This window comes from Paraphaeosphaeria sporulosa, assembly GCF_001642045.1.
Source record: "Paraphaeosphaeria sporulosa strain AP3s5-JAC2a unplaced genomic scaffold CC84scaffold_1, whole genome shotgun sequence".
NCBI lineage: Eukaryota > Fungi > Ascomycota > Dothideomycetes > Pleosporales > Didymosphaeriaceae > Paraphaeosphaeria > Paraphaeosphaeria sporulosa.
This window is the reverse complement of record NW_017253360.1, coordinates 1,252,076-1,268,758: the sequence shown is the minus strand read 5'-3', so window position 1 is coordinate 1,268,758 and position 16,683 is coordinate 1,252,076. Positions and strand designations below refer to the sequence as shown.

The 16,683-nt window shown below is 54.7% G+C and overlaps 6 protein-coding genes across 6 annotated transcripts; 3 read left to right on the top strand and 3 right to left on the bottom strand.

Moving 5' to 3' along the window:
• Positions 1–361: 361 nt before the first annotated feature.
• On the bottom strand, positions 362–2,236 carry CC84DRAFT_40872 (uncharacterized protein). Its single transcript, XM_018186082.1, has 2 exons — positions 2,102–2,236; positions 362–2,048 (listed from the first exon to the last, which is right to left on the bottom strand). The coding sequence occupies exons 1-2, from the start codon at positions 2,159–2,161 to the stop codon at positions 657–659; spliced, it is 1,452 nt and encodes a 483-aa protein (XP_018041960.1). The 5' UTR covers positions 2,162–2,236; the 3' UTR covers positions 362–656.
• A 746-nt stretch (positions 2,237–2,982) lies between these two features.
• Positions 2,983–3,930, top strand: CC84DRAFT_1159085 (uncharacterized protein). Its single transcript, XM_018177134.1, has one exon. It carries the CDS (start codon positions 3,054–3,056, stop codon positions 3,723–3,725), a length of 672 nt encoding a protein of 223 aa, XP_018041959.1. The 5' UTR covers positions 2,983–3,053; the 3' UTR covers positions 3,726–3,930.
• An 830-nt stretch (positions 3,931–4,760) lies between these two features.
• CC84DRAFT_1224823 (uncharacterized protein) lies at positions 4,761–5,626 on the top strand. Its single transcript, XM_018183550.1, has 2 exons — positions 4,761–5,037; positions 5,095–5,626. The coding sequence occupies exons 1-2, from the start codon at positions 4,767–4,769 to the stop codon at positions 5,250–5,252; spliced, it is 429 nt and encodes a 142-aa protein (XP_018041958.1). The 5' UTR covers positions 4,761–4,766; the 3' UTR covers positions 5,253–5,626.
• An 809-nt stretch (positions 5,627–6,435) lies between these two features.
• On the bottom strand, positions 6,436–8,650 carry CC84DRAFT_1133497 (MAP kinase). Its single transcript, XM_018175977.1, has 4 exons — positions 7,877–8,650; positions 7,667–7,824; positions 7,084–7,615; positions 6,436–7,028 (listed from the first exon to the last, which is right to left on the bottom strand). Exons 1-4 carry the CDS (start codon positions 8,159–8,161, stop codon positions 6,642–6,644), a joined length of 1,362 nt encoding a protein of 453 aa, XP_018041957.1. The 5' UTR covers positions 8,162–8,650; the 3' UTR covers positions 6,436–6,641.
• A 587-nt stretch (positions 8,651–9,237) lies between these two features.
• Positions 9,238–13,866, top strand: CC84DRAFT_1077014 (transcription elongation factor spt6; the record flags this gene model as incomplete). The annotated part of the gene is made up of 5 exons (XM_018173736.1): positions 9,238–9,400; positions 9,439–9,614; positions 9,655–10,233; positions 10,295–13,358; positions 13,562–13,866. 5 exons carry the CDS (start codon positions 9,238–9,240, stop codon positions 13,864–13,866), a joined length of 4,287 nt encoding a protein of 1,428 aa, XP_018041956.1.
• A 273-nt stretch (positions 13,867–14,139) lies between these two features.
• Positions 14,140–16,387, bottom strand: CC84DRAFT_1182523 (uncharacterized protein; the record flags this gene model as incomplete). Its single annotated transcript, XM_018180638.1, has 3 exons — positions 14,140–14,218; positions 14,475–16,106; positions 16,158–16,387. 3 exons carry the CDS (start codon positions 16,385–16,387, stop codon positions 14,140–14,142), a joined length of 1,941 nt encoding a protein of 646 aa, XP_018041955.1.
• Between the last annotated feature and the right edge of the window lie 296 nt (positions 16,388–16,683).

Genomic DNA, 16,683 nt, shown 5'->3' with positions numbered 1-16,683 from the left:
GGCATTCCTAGCAAGAAAGCCCATGGTCCTGCGCGCCTCCGCAATGAATTGTCGGCACATTCAGTGAACTGTGCTCTGGTAGTGTGCGCGCTTGGAAGAGGCTTCTTCCACAGGGGCTACTAGGAAGAATAACATTGTCGTTCACAAGTGTCGCATGCTCTACCTTGTAGCATTGTCCCCCAGAAATCGTGTCTCCGAGCTATCCGTCCAGAAGCGTGTTTCAACGTCCGCCCACCACATCGAGTGTGTCTGGGTAGATCTGCCCGAGAAGGATCCGCCTACGGTTTTCCTCATTAACAGAACATGCTCCAAAGTCGAATCATCGACGCACGCCTTATACAGCGATTTGAATTGAATGAAGATATCGTGGCTGGAACAGGGCAGCAAATGTACGATGCTTGCCAAAAGATAGTGTTGTGGAGAATGTGTATGAACGACAGATATCGGAGATGGGTGGAGTGGGAGGAGAGGAAAAGCGGGCTACCGTGGTTCCCGAAGTGGAGCGAGACTCGGCTCGTAGCGTCGTCACACCTGCCAAAGGTCCTGGGTTCTTCCGTTTCCTGCGCAACAACCGTCCTCACCTCATGACACATCGAAGCGCTATCGACATGTCCCTACAACTTCTGAACAACACTCCCCAAAGCTCTTCACATTGGTCATGTAAGGTAGAACACATGCAAACCATCCTGCAACGGTCCGGGCATGCGCAGCCTACGTGCAAGTCGCTTCAACGTTTCCATCGCATAGACTCTTAGGTCGTTGGGTACCAAATCTGAGTCTCTCACTTCCGACAAAGGCCACAGCAGGGTAGCTGCGCATGCAGCACTGAACGTCTTGGGGTTCAAAAAATGCCAGACCGATGCGCAGATGTCAGCCGCCATTCGCTCTACATTTCGTTGGGCTTGCGCTTTAAGGGTAGCAGCAGAGGATACTGTCGACAGAGAGGCGTGGCCGTATATGATTGCGTTCAGGAAGATCCTAGTCATGCGAACCGTATTCCAAACTATCGCCATTCTGGGTCTCGGATATTCGTGGATCAATCGGCCATAAATGTCCGGGTCGTCCTCGTCGAGGACAGTAGTCCGACACCCCCAGGTACGCGATATGTTCTCTAGAAAAGCCAAATATTTGCCGTCCATTCTCCTTGTGGATTCCAAAATGTCGTCCACAGGCATCTTTCCTCCAGCGATATCCGCAGTCAAATTTGCCAAATCACCTGTATAGCGCGTGACAAGGTATAGTGGGTGCTTCTCGTCATCGTGTCGGGTAGCTTCAGTCTGTAGCTCGATAACGTATTGCGGTATCTTCTGTCTCATCCGAAGGCTGGTGACCGATATTATATTGGTAACGTGCGTGAACAGCTGGCGACCGACATCTGTTTCGAGTTGCTGTTTACCACGCAGTCGAACGAGTGTGAGAGCACCCTGTGTGTGGGTCACCCAATTGTCCGGAACACCTGTCCCGGCCCAGATCATGGTTTCGAAGAGACTCAACAGCAGGACTGAAACGAGCGTTGCATCTTGCAGAGCGGTGACCGGATCTGCGAGCGCTGCATTAGTCTCGGTCAACGCTTTGGCGTACGAGGCGCGTGCCGCTTCCATCATTCCAGGCTCTCCAAATTCCCAGGCAAGCCGAGCTTTCGATGCAGCATCTATGGCTGCTAAGAGCGAGATGTCGCGCCCGAGCTTCGCATACATATTTGGTAGATATCCAAAACGACTTTCGGGGATGTAAGATGACATGAAATGTGCGAGTGCTACTTCTTCGATCGATGGCACCAATCTCCACTGCGACGGGGCCAACTGTGTATCATCGAGGCCCAGCGAGAAGCTTGCCGAAAGCTCATTCGACGTCGAAGGTATTGCGCCCCGATGAACGCCGTTACAATCACTCTTGGACTTTGAGGCTTTCTTCTTGTAAGTTTGTTGTGCCTTCCTCTTGACTTTGATACTTTCATCGCGAAAGGCTTGCTCCCAAGGATCGGGGTACCCTGGACAGGGCATGCGCATTCGCTTGCATTGCGAGCACCCAGATCTGTCCTTGTCGCACTGGAATCATTCATTAGCCACTGGCCCAATACATGGTTGGTTAGCCCACTCACTCTGATGCGCCTATTTCGGCAACCGAAGCATGATTCTGAAGGCTTGCCTCTATACACCATTTCGATCGGCTCCACCAAGCGCTCTTAAATGTCCTAGTTAGCGGGTCGCTGTACAGTCCTTAAAGAAGAGAGTGTTTCGCCCAGCTGATGATATTGGTCAATAACCGATGACCTCACAAAGCTTGTCGTGGCTTAGGAAGCTTATCGTGCTAATGCTCCGGAAGTCGTGATTCGCTCAACCAGGTTCGTATGCCTCCACAGCCTCAGGCTCCTCGAAGCGGAATCGGCTTGGGTTCAAGTGCTTTGATAGGTGGAGCAAGATTCGGGGTGTTAATCAGCAATGTGGAGCTCCGCTGTAACGCCTGCATGGCAGGAGTACAAATGAGTCACTGCAGCCCTATCGTAAGGCACTGCTAGAAAGTTGTTCAGTGCATGGATCTTGCCAGCGGCGACGTCCGATACGATGGACTGGGTATCAACACTCATGGTAATGGAAGAGCTGGTTCTCAGCTGGACACTGGGGGCCTGATCAATCATCCGCTAACGAAACGCTAACTTCATTGGGTAGGCTTTCACTGGTGCAGGAGCAATTTATCTTACCTTTTTTGTTCTAGACTCTGGAAGACGTAGACACAGCCAAAGGCACGATTCGAATCTTGTACACAGTATGGGGATGGCCCGCAATTCAACAACACAGCCTTGCCATTGTGGAGAATTTCCTTTCCCGGTATCTCTCACGGAAATTTCACACTACGGACACAGCGTAGAGCTGCCTGGACGTAGAGCATTTGCATGGTATAGAAGATGCGGCTCTCAACAAAAAATGGACTTCATCATCCAGCGTAACTTCATTCAATTCGTGCCTTTGACTTCACTTTCTCACCAATTCTGCTCAATTACATACCCTTGAACCAGTATTTCCAAAGCACTGTTCCATCACCAGATTTACAATATGGCACTCTCACGACACCACCGCAATAATCGAGCTCATCTTCCTCGCCGTCTACGTCTGCTACAAGCACGGCTTCAAGCGCAGCAGCGGCTGGCTCTACACCCTCATCCTCTGCCTAACCCGCATCTCCGGCAGCGTCTGCCAATTCATCTCGAACAAAGACCCTGCCACGGGGCTCTTGCAAACCATCTTCACCTTGGACTCCGTAGGCCTGTCATCGCTGCTGCTGGCAACATTGGGCGTCCTAAACCGCTTCGTCGACTTCATCAATTCGAGAACCGCACCGATTTTCTCGTTCAACTCGTCCTGACGCTCGGCATCGTCCTTTCGATTGTCGGTGGGACTAGCATCACGCCGTCGGCCAACGGATCGCATACGCCGCCCACGTCCAGCAACGCCGGCGTCGTTCTCTACATCGTGGGGTTCGTAGCCATCTTGTTCATTCTTCTGGTGTCAGTGCCACATCGCGCTGTCGTTCCAGCAAGAGAACGCCATGTTCCCATCGTCATTTTCCTGGCACTGCCATTTATCGCGGTACGCCTTTTATACTCTATCTTGTCAGTCTTTGTGCACGATCATTTGTTTAGCATCGCCACGGGCAGCGCGGCTGTCAATATCGGCATGTCGGTTGATGAAGAGTTCCTCGGTACGTTATTATGGGACTGTGGTTAGAGAAGGCGTCCGCTGGACGAAGGGTTGCTGCGAGGGGTGAACAGGTGGGCAATGGTCAGGGGTATCAGTGAGTCCACCATACAGTACTTCCAAAGTCGGTAGGATTCGATGAAAAGATGTCGGCGCAGAACATGGAGGCAGAGGCTCACACCGGCGAGGTTCTAGATGTTAATAGAGTAGCTTGATGTACTATAATGATTTGAAATTTAAAATCGAGGCTGTGCCATGATCTTTGTGCCAAGATCCTGGAAACATCGCAAACGATCGAACTATATGAGATGTAAAATCCCAGCGCTGCAATTGATGTGTCTCAACATTGTGGAATCATTCCTCTCAATGTAGGACGAATGCAATACACCATTGATGTACTAGTATTTATGGAACGGGCCTTATGTATAATGTTAATTCGGGTAAGTTGTCGCTACAGTCTGTTTTCTTCCAGGTTTTCTAAGATTCATCTCGTTTCATCATCCTATAACAGTTCATTTCAACTCTGGAATATTCCCAGTGGTGTAGAGCTTGTGTATGAGAATTAATGCGGTCAGTCACGATCAGGCGGGGAATGCCTGACTAGCCACATTTCTCACGTGCACCCGTGAGAAGTGAATCCTTAGAAGCCTTGTGCCGTCCTTTCATAACCCGACCAAGTTTGTAGCGTTTTGCCTAATTCAACACAGTATGACGGGAGTATCGATGCACGCGGTAGTACCCGGTTTGGTACGTGGGCCTGAAACAGGCGGAATACAAGGCTACACAGACTTGACCGCGACAGACTCGTGAAACGGAATACTGCCCAGGATGGCCTCAGGGCTGCAAAGATGCAGCCACCCCTCTTGTACCCCGGGGCTCTCATGGAGTGCGAACCTCGTGCTCACTCTGGTCATCCCGAATACATTGTGCGCTGGGCCTCGATTCGGTGCACTTTACCATCCTGATCTTCGCAATGCACGAAAAAACAGCCTCAAAATGCATTCCAGAAGGTACTCTGCCTGACTGGGGGACGTATGAGAAGGAAATTGATGGATTGGTGCCCGGTTTCCTATGCTGGCTGGGGAGATTGAAAAAAGTCCCGAGACCGTCATTTTCCGCCGCTTCGCCTCTTTGAATGCACGCAACCTGCTGTACCTCCAGCAAGAAATAATCGCCATGAAAGATTGTCTGAAGCAGGTAGAATACAGAGATAGTGTGTCCGACAAAGGTTGGAGGAAGCAGTATGCGCAGAGATCATCCGCATTGCGGGGTTCGATAGCTCTCGACGAACCAGCACAGTGGACTCTTATATTGCAGATTCGCCAAAACCTCCGGGAATACAGTGAGCTGACCCTTTGAGTCTAATGCTTGTTATGCGTTTGTGGCTTATCTGCGCCAGACAAGACCTTGTTGTACCAGTCGCATATCCATAAACTACCCCGACCTGATGACCACGATATCACCGACGTTCGTGAATTCATTCACTCTTCCCAAGGCATGGGCAATCCTTTCAGCACACAGGAAGTGGGACCTTGGGGCACACCCAAGGCGCCGTGATCATGTTCCAGATGTCGTCACTCCCCGGCCACGTACGAAGGAAGATGGGTTCTCTAACTTCGTCACAGAATATGCCATTCGTGATCTGCGTTAGTCACTGGGATCCTCGCGGGCCTGACCCCTGTTCTTAGTATTATCGATCTGTCCAACCTACACATGTTGAAGAGCAGATTATGGGCGATTGCTGGGTTCAATGTACGCATCGCGCTCAGTTTGCAACTATTCACTGAGGCGAAACGAACGGAGACATTCGCAGTGACCGCAGCGTCAGGACACAGGCTATTTGATTCTACACTTGAGCCAAATATCCACAGGTTTGCTGCTGTGCAGGTGTTATTCGTTGGTCAAACACTCGATCATGGCCCGAAAGAGACGATGTTTCCAGCAGGTCACGTGCTTAATACTACGCGCAACTGCTAACGAGCCACAAGCTTGGAATTCATTACACATTGTGAATGCATCAATTTTTTGTTTGGCAAGAATCGTTTCCATTTGCCACTACCAATCAAGGTCTACGATGAAGTCCCCAACTTTCGTCCCTCATTGTCTGGGCATGTCTGGAAATTTGCTAGCACATGTTCCTTCAATGTTGGCATTTTCTAGGAGAAGATTGTAGAAAAATCCAAAATCATCGATGTGGATGTACAGTGGCATGGCGAGATCTATTATGAGATGTTCCCAGGTATAGAAGAGGATGTAACGTACCTTTACTTATCGAAAGTACTGCGCTTGTCGTCGCCGTCCTTCTTCTTCTTCTTCTTCTTCTTCTTCTTCTTCTTCTTCTTCTTCTTCTTCTTCTTCTTCTTCTTCTTCTTCTTCTTCTTCTTCTTCTTCTTCTTCTCCTCCTTCTTCAGCTTGGTGTCGGGCTATTGTCCTCTGGTAAGCATGTGGGCATGGGGTTGACATACGACGGAGTTATCCCGGTCGCGTTGGCCTCTGCACGTAGTCGGCTTATCTGGTTTATGATTAGCATCTTATTGGTGATGAAATTTTGTCTCGGCCGAACTTGAGGATCTTGACGGAGGCTGAAAGCTTTGATGATTCCCAGGGCAGTTATACAAGAACCTGGCTAACCTCAACCTACGATCCAATCACCAAAGGCCTCGAGCGTGCACCCGTCTTCTGAACACAGACACAACCAGCACAAAGCCATCAGCGACAATGCAAGTCAAATATCTTCATTGCTTCCTATCGACTGTCCTCAAGCGCCTAGAATGCAACACTGAGCCCCCACATCCCATCCAAATCCAAAATCGCTTCATTGTTCGCACGGCCATTGCTAGCCCCCACACACATATCCAACGGAAGAAAGGTATCGTATCTAAATCGCCAAACCACACATCCCATCCCATCCATCCCAACCCAGTGCAACCCTCGCACCGCTTATATCTAAATCTGGTTCTCGCTGTTCCACCTCTTCGGCCCTGCCGGCAGTCCAGGTCCCCCGTTTGGCGGGCCCCTCAGGTGCTGACTCCCCGGCCTATCACCTGGCGGCGGCGCAGGCCGGATCGGCAGCGCCATTATGTTCTGTGCGGATGACGAGCTGCTCGTGCGGGAGGGGTGCTGTGGGCGCGGGGGCGCCGCGGAGGTCGAGCCGTTGGAGTCGGAGCGGGCGTGCGGCGCTGAGCCGGGACCTTGGAGGCGCTCGCGGACGGTGGAGGAGGGGGCCGACGGCGCAAGGTGCGATTTGCGCTTGTTGTGCTCGATCATGCTGACGGCCCAGGCTTCGAGGTCGACGGGGGTGCGCTTGGCAGCTTGCAAGAAGGCGTCGTGTTCCTGGTTCAAACAGTTAGCCTGTGGATAAGGGCTTTGGGTAGGGGCAGGGACGTACGTAGAGCTCTTTGGGCGTGGGTCGCTCGGCCGGGTCTTTCATCAAGCACTTCGCTATCATGTCTTCTAGGATCGCGGGGAATGCATCGCTCTTGGGGAGTTTCGGCGCGGGCTCTAGGACGATCTGCTGCAGGAGGTCGAGGATACCTTGCGGGCCGCCGGGCCCATCGCCATCGTCGTCGCTGCCGCCAAAGGGGAATTTCCCAATTGCCAGCTCCATCAACGTGAGGCCGACACTCCACACATCGGACTTGACGGTGTATGGTGATCCCTGTATCCGCTCTGGCGCCATATATGTTCCCGTTCCGACGAAAGTCTCTGCTATCGAACCCTCCAATTCGCTGGAAACGCCGAAATCGCACAGTTTGATTTGTCCTTTTGAGTTTACGAGGATGTTGGATGGCTTCAAATCGCGGTGCATGATCTTGTGGGCGGAGTAGAGGTATGCGAGACCGCCCAGCACGGCTTCTGAGATTTTGCCCAGTACGTCAACGCGTACGGGACCGAACGTTTTCGAAACCCAATCGAGGGATCTACATTATGAGGTTAGCCAGCGTTGCTGCAGTTTTGGCAACTTGCCGTACCCCACGTCCATGTATTCCATGCACATGATGACATCTCCACTCTCGTTCTGGAAAGCACCGTAGAAAGCCACAATGTATTCGGAGTTGCAGTCGTGCATGATGCGCAGCTCGCGGACGATCCGTTTCCGCACCTCGTTCTTTGCTTCGACGTGTATGATCTAGCAGGCTGTCAGTCACCCATCGACGACGGCTGGATCGCCAGCACCTCACCTTCCGTGCCATGACTACTTTGGTAGCAGCATGTTGTACCTTGCTCACGGTTCCGCCATTGCCGGCTCCGAGCTCGCGCAGAACGATCAGATCCTCTGCTTTCAGGTCCAGTCGGAACTCGACGCCAATCTCGAGTGTGTCTGCGCGATTATCGTCCTGGCCGAGGCCGCCGGGCGCCTGGGCGTCGCCGGCCGAAGGCGCGGGCTTCGGTGGGGGAGCACTGAGCGCGAGGCCTTTCACGTTCTTCCTCTTCATCGTCTTCGTCTTGAAGGCGGAGTCGGCCATGGTGGGCGGTCTGGAATGCGGAAAGAGCGTTGCAGGCAGGTAGGGAGGGTTCGATGGGCACTGCTATGGGGAGGAGCGACCGGCAGTGTTCTGGCGACGGAGTCGAGCTCTCGGGCAGCTCTCTGCTCTGTTTCAAATTTGGCGCCCGAATGCACCACAATGTCTCGCCAATCACGGTCAGAAACTGGGTAAAAGGAGGGCCACAGCGTCTATTGGGTTAACGCTTTCGGGACGCTTGCGGGTGCAGGTCCGAGAGGCGAGGATGACTGCGTGACGGCGGGCGACAGCCAAGGTAGGTGTGAAGACAGCAAGCCTCGCGGGGTCGGTGGTGGGCACGGAGGGCGGTGGACGGTGAAGTCGAGCGTCGCGGGGCGCTTCGATGTTTGGCGGGGAAGCAACACGGCAACGGCAGACGCGCAGGGCTCACGGCAGCACGGACAACGGGGCTGACAGGCTGGAGAGGTGCGCGACGGCGGACGCAGACTCGCAGCAGGAATCACGCTGGGTGTTATGTAGACGGCAGCGCTCCACGCCTCTCAGGAGGGTTTCACGTTTGGCATGGCCTCCAGGGCGCTGCTGCTTCACCTTTGTCTCTAGCGCACGCTGCGCGGCTGCTCCCGCCTCTCGCCGGGGCTCGCTGCTCCCGCTGCTGCGCGGTCTCTGCGAGCGGCAGCCTGGCATGCGGTGCTCCGCGTGCAGGTGGCCGCATTGGCACCGTGAGATGAAGAAATTCCGTCTGCAGGTGATGATGTCCTGCCAACCCCACGCGAGCAAGGATGCCCGAAGCGAGTGCAGGTGAGCGGAACACTGAGGTCTGGCACCAGCCACAGGACGCTAGGCCTCGCATGGCGCTAGCGGCTGCGGCTTGAACTTTTGCGCCGACTGCGCGACCGACGGGCAGGCAGGCCATCACGTCGACCTTGGGCCCAGCGCACCGCACCCCTATAAAGGCCTCCCTCGCCCCGCCTGCGCGCCTGCCATCATCTCCATTGCCGCCCTCGCCTTCTCCCGACGCGTCTCGAGTCAGGCCACGGGCAGCCTCCGCTCTCTCCTTTGTTCGCGCGACAACACCCGCCATGGCTGAATACTTCGACACCATAGCCGAGCTGGGCAGCGAGGACGACGAGGACTTCGATGGGGACGCTCCCGAGGGACGCTCCAAGACGAATGGCGAGAATGGCGTCGATGATTCGAGCGAGGAAGAGGACGACGATGACGAGGAGCGCATCCGCGAGGTAGGTCGTCGCCGAGTCTGCGCCACTGGACGGTGCTGACAGCTGTACAGGAGGGCGCTGGCTTCATCGCCGACGAGGACGAGGACGAAGAGGAAGAGGTCAGCCGTAAGGAGCGCCGGCGTCGCAAGAAGCGCAAGAACAGGGAAGAAGACGAGGCGCTGGACGAAGAGGATCTGGACCTCATCGGCATCGAGGTGGAGCCGCGCGAACAGGCACAGGTATGTTCGTATGGCGGCTGCCTAGCCGTGGTGCTAACAGTCGCAGAGCAAGTTCAAGCGCCTGAAGCGTGGCCACAAGGAGCGTGCCAGCCGACCACGCGGTATCGACGACATTTTCTCGGACGACGAGGAGCCCGAAGACCCGGACGCCGCCCGGAGGACCGACGTCAACGAATTCGCCGACTTCATTGAAGAGGACCAATTCGAGGACGAGATAGAGGAGGACGACCACGAAGTCGGACAGCCGGGCGTTGCCAACATCAGCAGGACTCTACAATTCACAGGCCTCGACGAGGGTGCTGAAGAAGACTACCGGGCAGCATTCGGTGATGGCACAGAGTACGACTGGGCCATTGAAGAGCAGGAACGCGCAGACCTGGAGGAAGAAGGCGAAGGTCGTCAGACTGAACTCAAGGATGTCTTCGAACCAGGCCTACTCCAGGAGAAGATGCTTACTGAGAAGGACCAAGCCATCCGCGAAAAAGACATCCCCGAACGTCTGCAGCTGGCACGCGAGCCGTTCCCAGATGACCAGGACCTGAGCCCAGACACCGTCAAGCAACGGCTTGCCGAAGAGGCCGCATGGATTTCCGAACTCTTGTTTCCCAAAAAAGGCATGGTAAGTGCTTACTAGACCAGACATGAATCCTTCGAGGCTGACCTTGAATTTCTCGAATCAGGCCTCGTATTTCAAGACCCCGTTCATCAAGGCTGTGGAAAAGGTGCTGCATTTCCTCAACATAGACAACTACGAGGTTCCATTCATCTTCAACCACCGGAAAGACTACTTGATCCACGCCCCCAGCGGCGAAGACGACGATCCAGACGATCCAGCTCCTAGGGACATGCGTCCCGAACGCTTGCTCAATCAGAACGAGCTTTGGGAGATTTTCGAGCTCGACCTCAAGTTCCGCGCCTTTTTCGAGAAGCGAGAAGCGCTCAAAAAGCACTACGAAAATCTGAGGGCTTTGTACCCTGACATCGAGGACGACGTCATTGAAGATCTGGCCGACAAAGCCTCTACGATCGAGGAAGTGCAGGAGTTGCAAGACTATCTACATTTCCGGTACTCTAGCGAAATAGGCGAAGTCCGCCAGGAGACCAGCAATGGTGCGCAGAAGCGTGCGAACACCTCGCGCAACTTCTTCGACAAACTGCGTGGCACAAAGACGGTCAGCTTTGTGCATGCGCTCGGCATAACCCCTAATCAACTTGCGAAGAAGGCCGACGGAACAGAGAACCATTTCATTGAAGATCAGCAAGTCAGTCCGGAAACGTTTGCGGATCAGTTGGCGGAATCACCCGAAACAGGAGCCAGCATTCTACGATCCGCAAAGTTGTTGTATACACAGGAACTGCAGATGAACCCGCGGTTACGGCGCTACGTCAGGGGCAATTTCTACATGGATGCGAGCATAGACTGCGTTCGAACCGACAAGGGCATGCGGAAAATCACCGAGGATCACCCATATTATGAATTCAAATACCTCCGAAGGCAGACATTCCAGGACCTCAACGGGCGACCTGACCTGTTCTTAAAGATGTTGAAAGCCGAGGAGGAAGGTCTCATCAGCGTCAAAATTCGGATGAGTAGCTGGGAGAACTTGAAGCGGAAGCTGCAGACTCACATTGTCTCAGACAACGTCAGCGAAGTCTCTGAACAATGGAACGTTTTCCGTAAGGAGATGCTTGATATCGCTCTTGACAAGCTGCAACCTATTATTGCGGCCGGAGTGAAGGAGACACTCCGATCTCGTTGTGAGGATGAGTTGGCAAGTCGGGCACGCGACAGCTACTACAACAAGCTTGACCAGGCTCCGTTCAAACCCCGCGGCGCCGCCTTAGGCCAGGTACCAAACGCACTCTGCATCTCCAACGGCAAGGGCATGCGCGGCGATGCAATCATGTGGGCGTATGTGGAACAAGACGGAAGAGTCTTGGAACACGGCAAGCTCCGAGACTTCCGGCTCGGTAACCGGGAACGCGGGATTGCTGACGGCAAAGACATCGAGGTCTTCGTTGAAGTGTGCAACCGACGTAAGCCAGATGTCATCGGTGTCAGTGGCTTCTCTGTGGAAACACGAAAGCTCAAGGGCGACCTGGAAGAGATCATCAATCGAAACGACCTGAAAGGACCACAGTACGAAGACGAAGATCAGACAGAACGGATCGATCCTTTGGAAGTCATCTACGTAAACGACGAAGTTGCGCGCCTCTACTACAACAGTGCTCGAGCTGCCAACGAATTCCCGAAATATCCCCCTCTCACACGTTACTGCATCGCACTTGCTCGCTACCTACAGAATCCCTTGGCTGAATATGCCTCTCTTGGACGAGATATCGTATCACTGCCTTTCGTACAGAACCAGACGCTCATCCCACAAGAGAAGTTATACGACCGCCTGGAGACTGCCATGGTCGACATGGTCAATCTAGTCGGCTTCAATTTGCTGGACGGCTACGACGACCCCTACATGTCCAAGTTACTTCCATACATTTGCGGTTTGGGCCCACGTAAAGCAGAGCGACTTATCAAGACTATCCAATCCAACAACGACGAGATACTCTCGCGATGGGAGCTGATGGGTGTCTCGGAACAGGGCGACAGCCGCGAGATTCACAAAGCCATGGACGAGGTTGTGTTCGTTAACTGTGCCAGTTTCCTGTGGCTTACGTACGACTCGAGTGAAGATGCAGCCGACTACCTTGACAGTACCCGAGTGCATCCTGAAGACTACGATCTTGCTCGCAAGATGGTAGCCGATGCCATGAACCTTGATGAGGAAGATATCAAGGCGGAAATTGACGAAGCCGGCCCTAGCGCAGTTATCCGAAGGATGGTACGCGAAGAGAAGTTTGATGAGATTCACGACCTTGATCTCGAGGGTTACGCAAGGGACATCGAAAAGAACATTGGCATTCGCAAACGTGCTACCTTGGAGACGATTCGCGCTGAAATTGCAGACCCCTACGAGGAGATCCGGCAGACTTTTGCGCTCATGACGTCTGATGAGATCTTCACCATGCTGACTGGCGAGACCAAAGAGTCTCTGAAAGAAGGCATGGTCATCCCTGTCCAGATCAAGCGCACTTTTCCAGACCACATCGAGGTCAGGCTCGAGTGCGGTGTGGAGGGAGGTGTTGGCGAACCCGAATTCCCTGAAGGCGTTGGCAGTGGCCGACAGGCACCTCGTGATGTCTTCCAGCCGCACCAGACCGTGCGGGCTAAGATCGTCTTTGTCAACCGGAAAGCTCTCACTGCGCAACTGACTCTGCGCGAGGATCTTATCCGGGCGGCACCCACCCAGATTGAACGCATACCTGGCGACTGGGACGAGAAGCAGGAGGCAGCAGACAAGAAAGCAGCGGAGCGAGAAAAGGAAGTTGCTTCCGGCCGACCCAATCGTGTCGTCAATCACCCTCTGTTCTTCTCGTTCAACTCCGCCCAGGCCGAAGAATACCTCGGCAGCAAGGAACCTGGTGAGGCCGTTATTCGCCCCTCGTCTAAGGGATTCGATCATCTTGCCGTCACCTGGAAGGTCGGCGAGAACTCGTTCCAGCACGTCGATGTGCTCGAGATGAACAAGGCCAGCGAGTACTCGGTCGGCAAGCAGCTGCGTGTGGGCAAGCAAGTCTACTCTGATCTCGACGAGCTGATCGTCAACCACGTCCAAGCCATGGCCCGCAAGGTCGCCGAGCTCACGCGAGATGAGCGCTTCCAGAAGGGCACCAAGGAAGAGACAGGTAAGGCCCCGATTCCCCATTTTCATCCCCGCACACCTCTCATGATGATCAAAATGATTTTTGTATTTGCTACTTCAGAGCCGCAAGGCTATGAGAACAACAATCACCTTTGCCTGACATAGCGCTTTCGCCGCTTTCGCCAACGAATGTCAAAACGCAGACCCTTCGCTCTCCTTGTCGGGTATATACTGACTTCCCCACAGAACAATGGCTCGCCACCTACTGCAACGCCAACACTACCCGCTCCATGTACGCTTTCTGCGCGATTCCCAAGCATCCAGGCTACTTTTGGCTTTGCTTCCAGGCGGGCCGCGATGGCATGAAGGGCGAGTGGCCCGTCAAGGTCATTCCCAATGCCTTTGAAATGCAGAAAAACGTCTACCCCGACATGGTTGCGCTAAAGAACGGTTTCAAGATGCTGTTCCAGAGCCGTAGTAAGATGGCGGGGCCGCCTGGCGGGCCTGGGGGCCAGAGACCTGGGCCTCAGGCGATTCCGATTAGGCGTTGAGGTTGCGTATGTGATGTGCGGGATGCAATTGGATTAGATTGAGTGAGATGAGTGAGGGTATGGGCCTCTTTGGAGGGGTTTGAATGAATTGTATTATACTAACTAAAATCATTGCTTTGGTATGCGCGATGCGCTGGATTGAGGAGAGAGCGTTGGCATTTTAGGAGTTCGCGCCTTGGAATGAATGCGCATTGGTGGCAAGATTATCTAGCCTGGATACAATTGCGAGAAATAGTATTATGAACAGCATTTCGGTACTACCAAGAGCGTGAACTATGTCTGCAAGTATGTCGAGCCGATGCGTGGAGGCAGTGATGGAAGGGATTGAGTGACGTAGGAGGTCGAAAAGGTGCTATATTTGAAAATAGAAGGTAATGTTTTCAGTTTTCACGCTGATATGCAGCCCAACTCCATGTGTGAAATGAAACTAACTCCGTTCATAGCAAGGGTATCACAACGCAAACCAGATCTATCCGTCCATCCCATCCCAACCTTGCCTTGCCCTCCCTCTCTCATCCATCCCAACTCCACCGCATCACCGCCTCATCTCGGTGACATCCACGCTCACCCTCCCCTTCCCTTTGTTCTCCCACCGATACGGCTCAAACCCATCGCCGCGCCTAGTTTCCCCAGCACGACTCCCCACCCGCGCATACGGCTCCGCGACGAAGGTAGGCGGCGCAAAGTCGGGCGCAGGGACGGCCTTGTAGGCGCGTCTGCGACGCAGGAAGATGACGGCGCCGACGATGGCAGCGATGACGAGCAGCCCGCCACCAACCGAGGCCCCGATGATGACTTTGTTGGACACACCGCCCGTCTTCCCGTTCACGATCGCGCTCGCTTTGGACGCGCCGTCGTCGCCCTTGCCATCCGTCGCAGACGCGGTAGGGGACGGTGGGGCCGTGTACGACACGGGGCTCCCGCTCGTGCTGCTGAACGCCAGCGCCTTGTCGCCAAAGTCCTGCGTCTTGGTCACTTTGTCCGCGACCCCGGGCGTCGGCGGCCAGGTGACGTCTGCGCCCGAGGGCACCACTGTGGTTAAAGTGCGGGTTTCGACGGTTTGCGTGGTCTGTTGGAGGCTGTTGGGGCAGTTCCCTATGACGCTGGTCTGGCACTGGACGCCGGTGTGTGTGATTTTGGTTTTTGTTGTGACGGTCTCGGACGCGTTCTCGTCAGCGCGCTTCTGAGCGGGCTTGGAGGTGGCCGTGGGAGATGCCGTGATAGTGGCCGGGCGGGTGGGCTTGTGAGCGCAGACTTCAGCCAGCGCGGTCGTCCAGATGGGAATGCTGGTCGCCGCGACAGGACCCCAGGTGTCCGTGTCGAAGACGATGCTCGCGCCCGCGACCGCGCCGAGGGCAATTTGATACTCCTGCAGGACGTGGATCTCACAGTCTGCGTCGTCCGGCGCGACGGTCACGTTGGTCGTGAACTCTGCGAGGTTGGCGTAGACGCCGACTTCGATGCCGCCCTTGACTGCCGGGGTCCCGAAAGTGGTGTTGAAGATGGTGACGTCGGGGGTTCCTGGGGCAGCAACTTCGATGCCCGAGTGGATGCCGATGCGCAGGATGGCTGAGAGGACAACGCCTGCTTTTTCGATGGTGACGGGGAGGAACTCGAACTGCCCGCCGTTGAAGACGACATTGGATACTGCGTCGCTGAACAGCGCGATGTCGATGCCGACACCGTTGTCCAGCTTGATGTGCAGTCCGCTGCTGATGTCGATCTCGCCCTGCACGGAGAGCAGCAGGTCGACCTTGAAGACTACGCCGAGCGTGAGGTCCTTTCCTACGCCGATGCCGATAGGTGTGTTGGACGTGAAGAGGTTGAGCTCGTATGTCGCGCCGGCGCCCAGGACGGTGTTGAGCTCGAGGTACAGCTCCAAGTCGTCGAACATGAAGTTCAGGGTCACGTCGTCGATGGGCTTGATATCCATGTCGAAGCTGTAGTTGAGCGGCGGGAAGGCGAAGTCGTGCCAGTCGACGCCGTCGTCAAGGTTCCTCGCGACGCCCTTGAAGTAGTCCTCGAAGTAGTCTTCTACCTCTTGCGTGAAGTTGTCAACGGTGGTGAAGACGGAAGCAACGGTCTTGTTGAGGGCTTTGCCAGCGTCGAAATTGTCAGCGATGTGGAGGCCAGCGCTTGCGATGCCTTTCACGTAGCAGGTTGTGCAGGTGATTTCTACACCAGCGGAGACCGAGGCGGAGGCGTTGCCGTTGCCGGTCTCGACAGATTGAGATGCACCGCTGCGTTTGGGTCAGATGATTGTTCGGAGTGGTGGAGGGGTTTGGACGTACTACTTCAGCAAGACGGCTCCGTCCCAGCTTCTGTCGAAGGTGACATTTCCCTTGAGATCCTCTCTCCTCTGATGCCTTGCCTCAGCGAGTCCCCGTCTGATAGCAAGGTGGGTATCCGCATCTGTATGTCCCGGCGCATTGTAGGTGCGAACAGATACATCTGCCGCACCAGCAAGGCTGAGAAGGCCATAGGCCAGGCCGAGCATCGTCGTTAGTCCTCTCATCGCCATTGCGTTAAAACCTTTGGAATTAGACTGCTCGTTTACCCACTATCAAATAAAAGAAATCGCAGCCTTGCATCTCTGCACGAGCAAGTTTCGCCCTTATCTATACACAGCATGCCCGCGCCGCGCGCGCGCAGCTGCAACTCCGCATCCCCCTCCTAAGGCTAAAAGTAGGCCGTGCCTAGGGCCGAACTGCTGCAAAGAGTGCTTCAGGAAACGGCCCGTTACCCAACGCGGCGTCGGACCCAGGGCGCTGGCTTACCATGCCGATCCGTGGGCGTGCGCTAACGAGTGTGGGAGTA

Excerpts from the sequence above, each read along its gene's own strand:
- CC84DRAFT_1133497 (XM_018175977.1), bottom strand. The coding sequence starts at position 8,161 with ATGGCCGACTCCGCCTTCAAGACGAAGACGATGAAGAGGAAGAACGTG. Across the intron at positions 7,825-7,876 it reads AAGTAGTCATGGCACGGAAG|ATCATACACGTCGAAGCAAA; the intron begins GTGAGGTGCTGG and ends ACAGCCTGCTAG. Across the intron at positions 7,029-7,083 it reads CCACGCCCAAAGAGCTCTAC|GAACACGACGCCTTCTTGCA; the intron begins GTACGTCCCTGC and ends TGTTTGAACCAG.
- CC84DRAFT_40872 (XM_018186082.1), bottom strand. The coding sequence starts at position 2,161 with ATGGTGTATAGAGGCAAGCCTTCAGAATCATGCTTCGGTTGCCGAAAT. Across the intron at positions 2,049-2,101 it reads GCCGAAATAGGCGCATCAGA|TGCGACAAGGACAGATCTGG; the intron begins GTGAGTGGGCTA and ends GAATGATTCCAG.
- CC84DRAFT_1224823 (XM_018183550.1), top strand. The coding sequence starts at position 4,767 with ATGCTGGCTGGGGAGATTGAAAAAAGTCCCGAGACCGTCATTTTCCGC. Across the intron at positions 5,038-5,094 it reads CCAAAACCTCCGGGAATACA|ACAAGACCTTGTTGTACCAG; the intron begins GTGAGCTGACCC and ends TATCTGCGCCAG.
- CC84DRAFT_1159085 (XM_018177134.1), top strand. The coding sequence starts at position 3,054 with ATGGCACTCTCACGACACCACCGCAATAATCGAGCTCATCTTCCTCGC.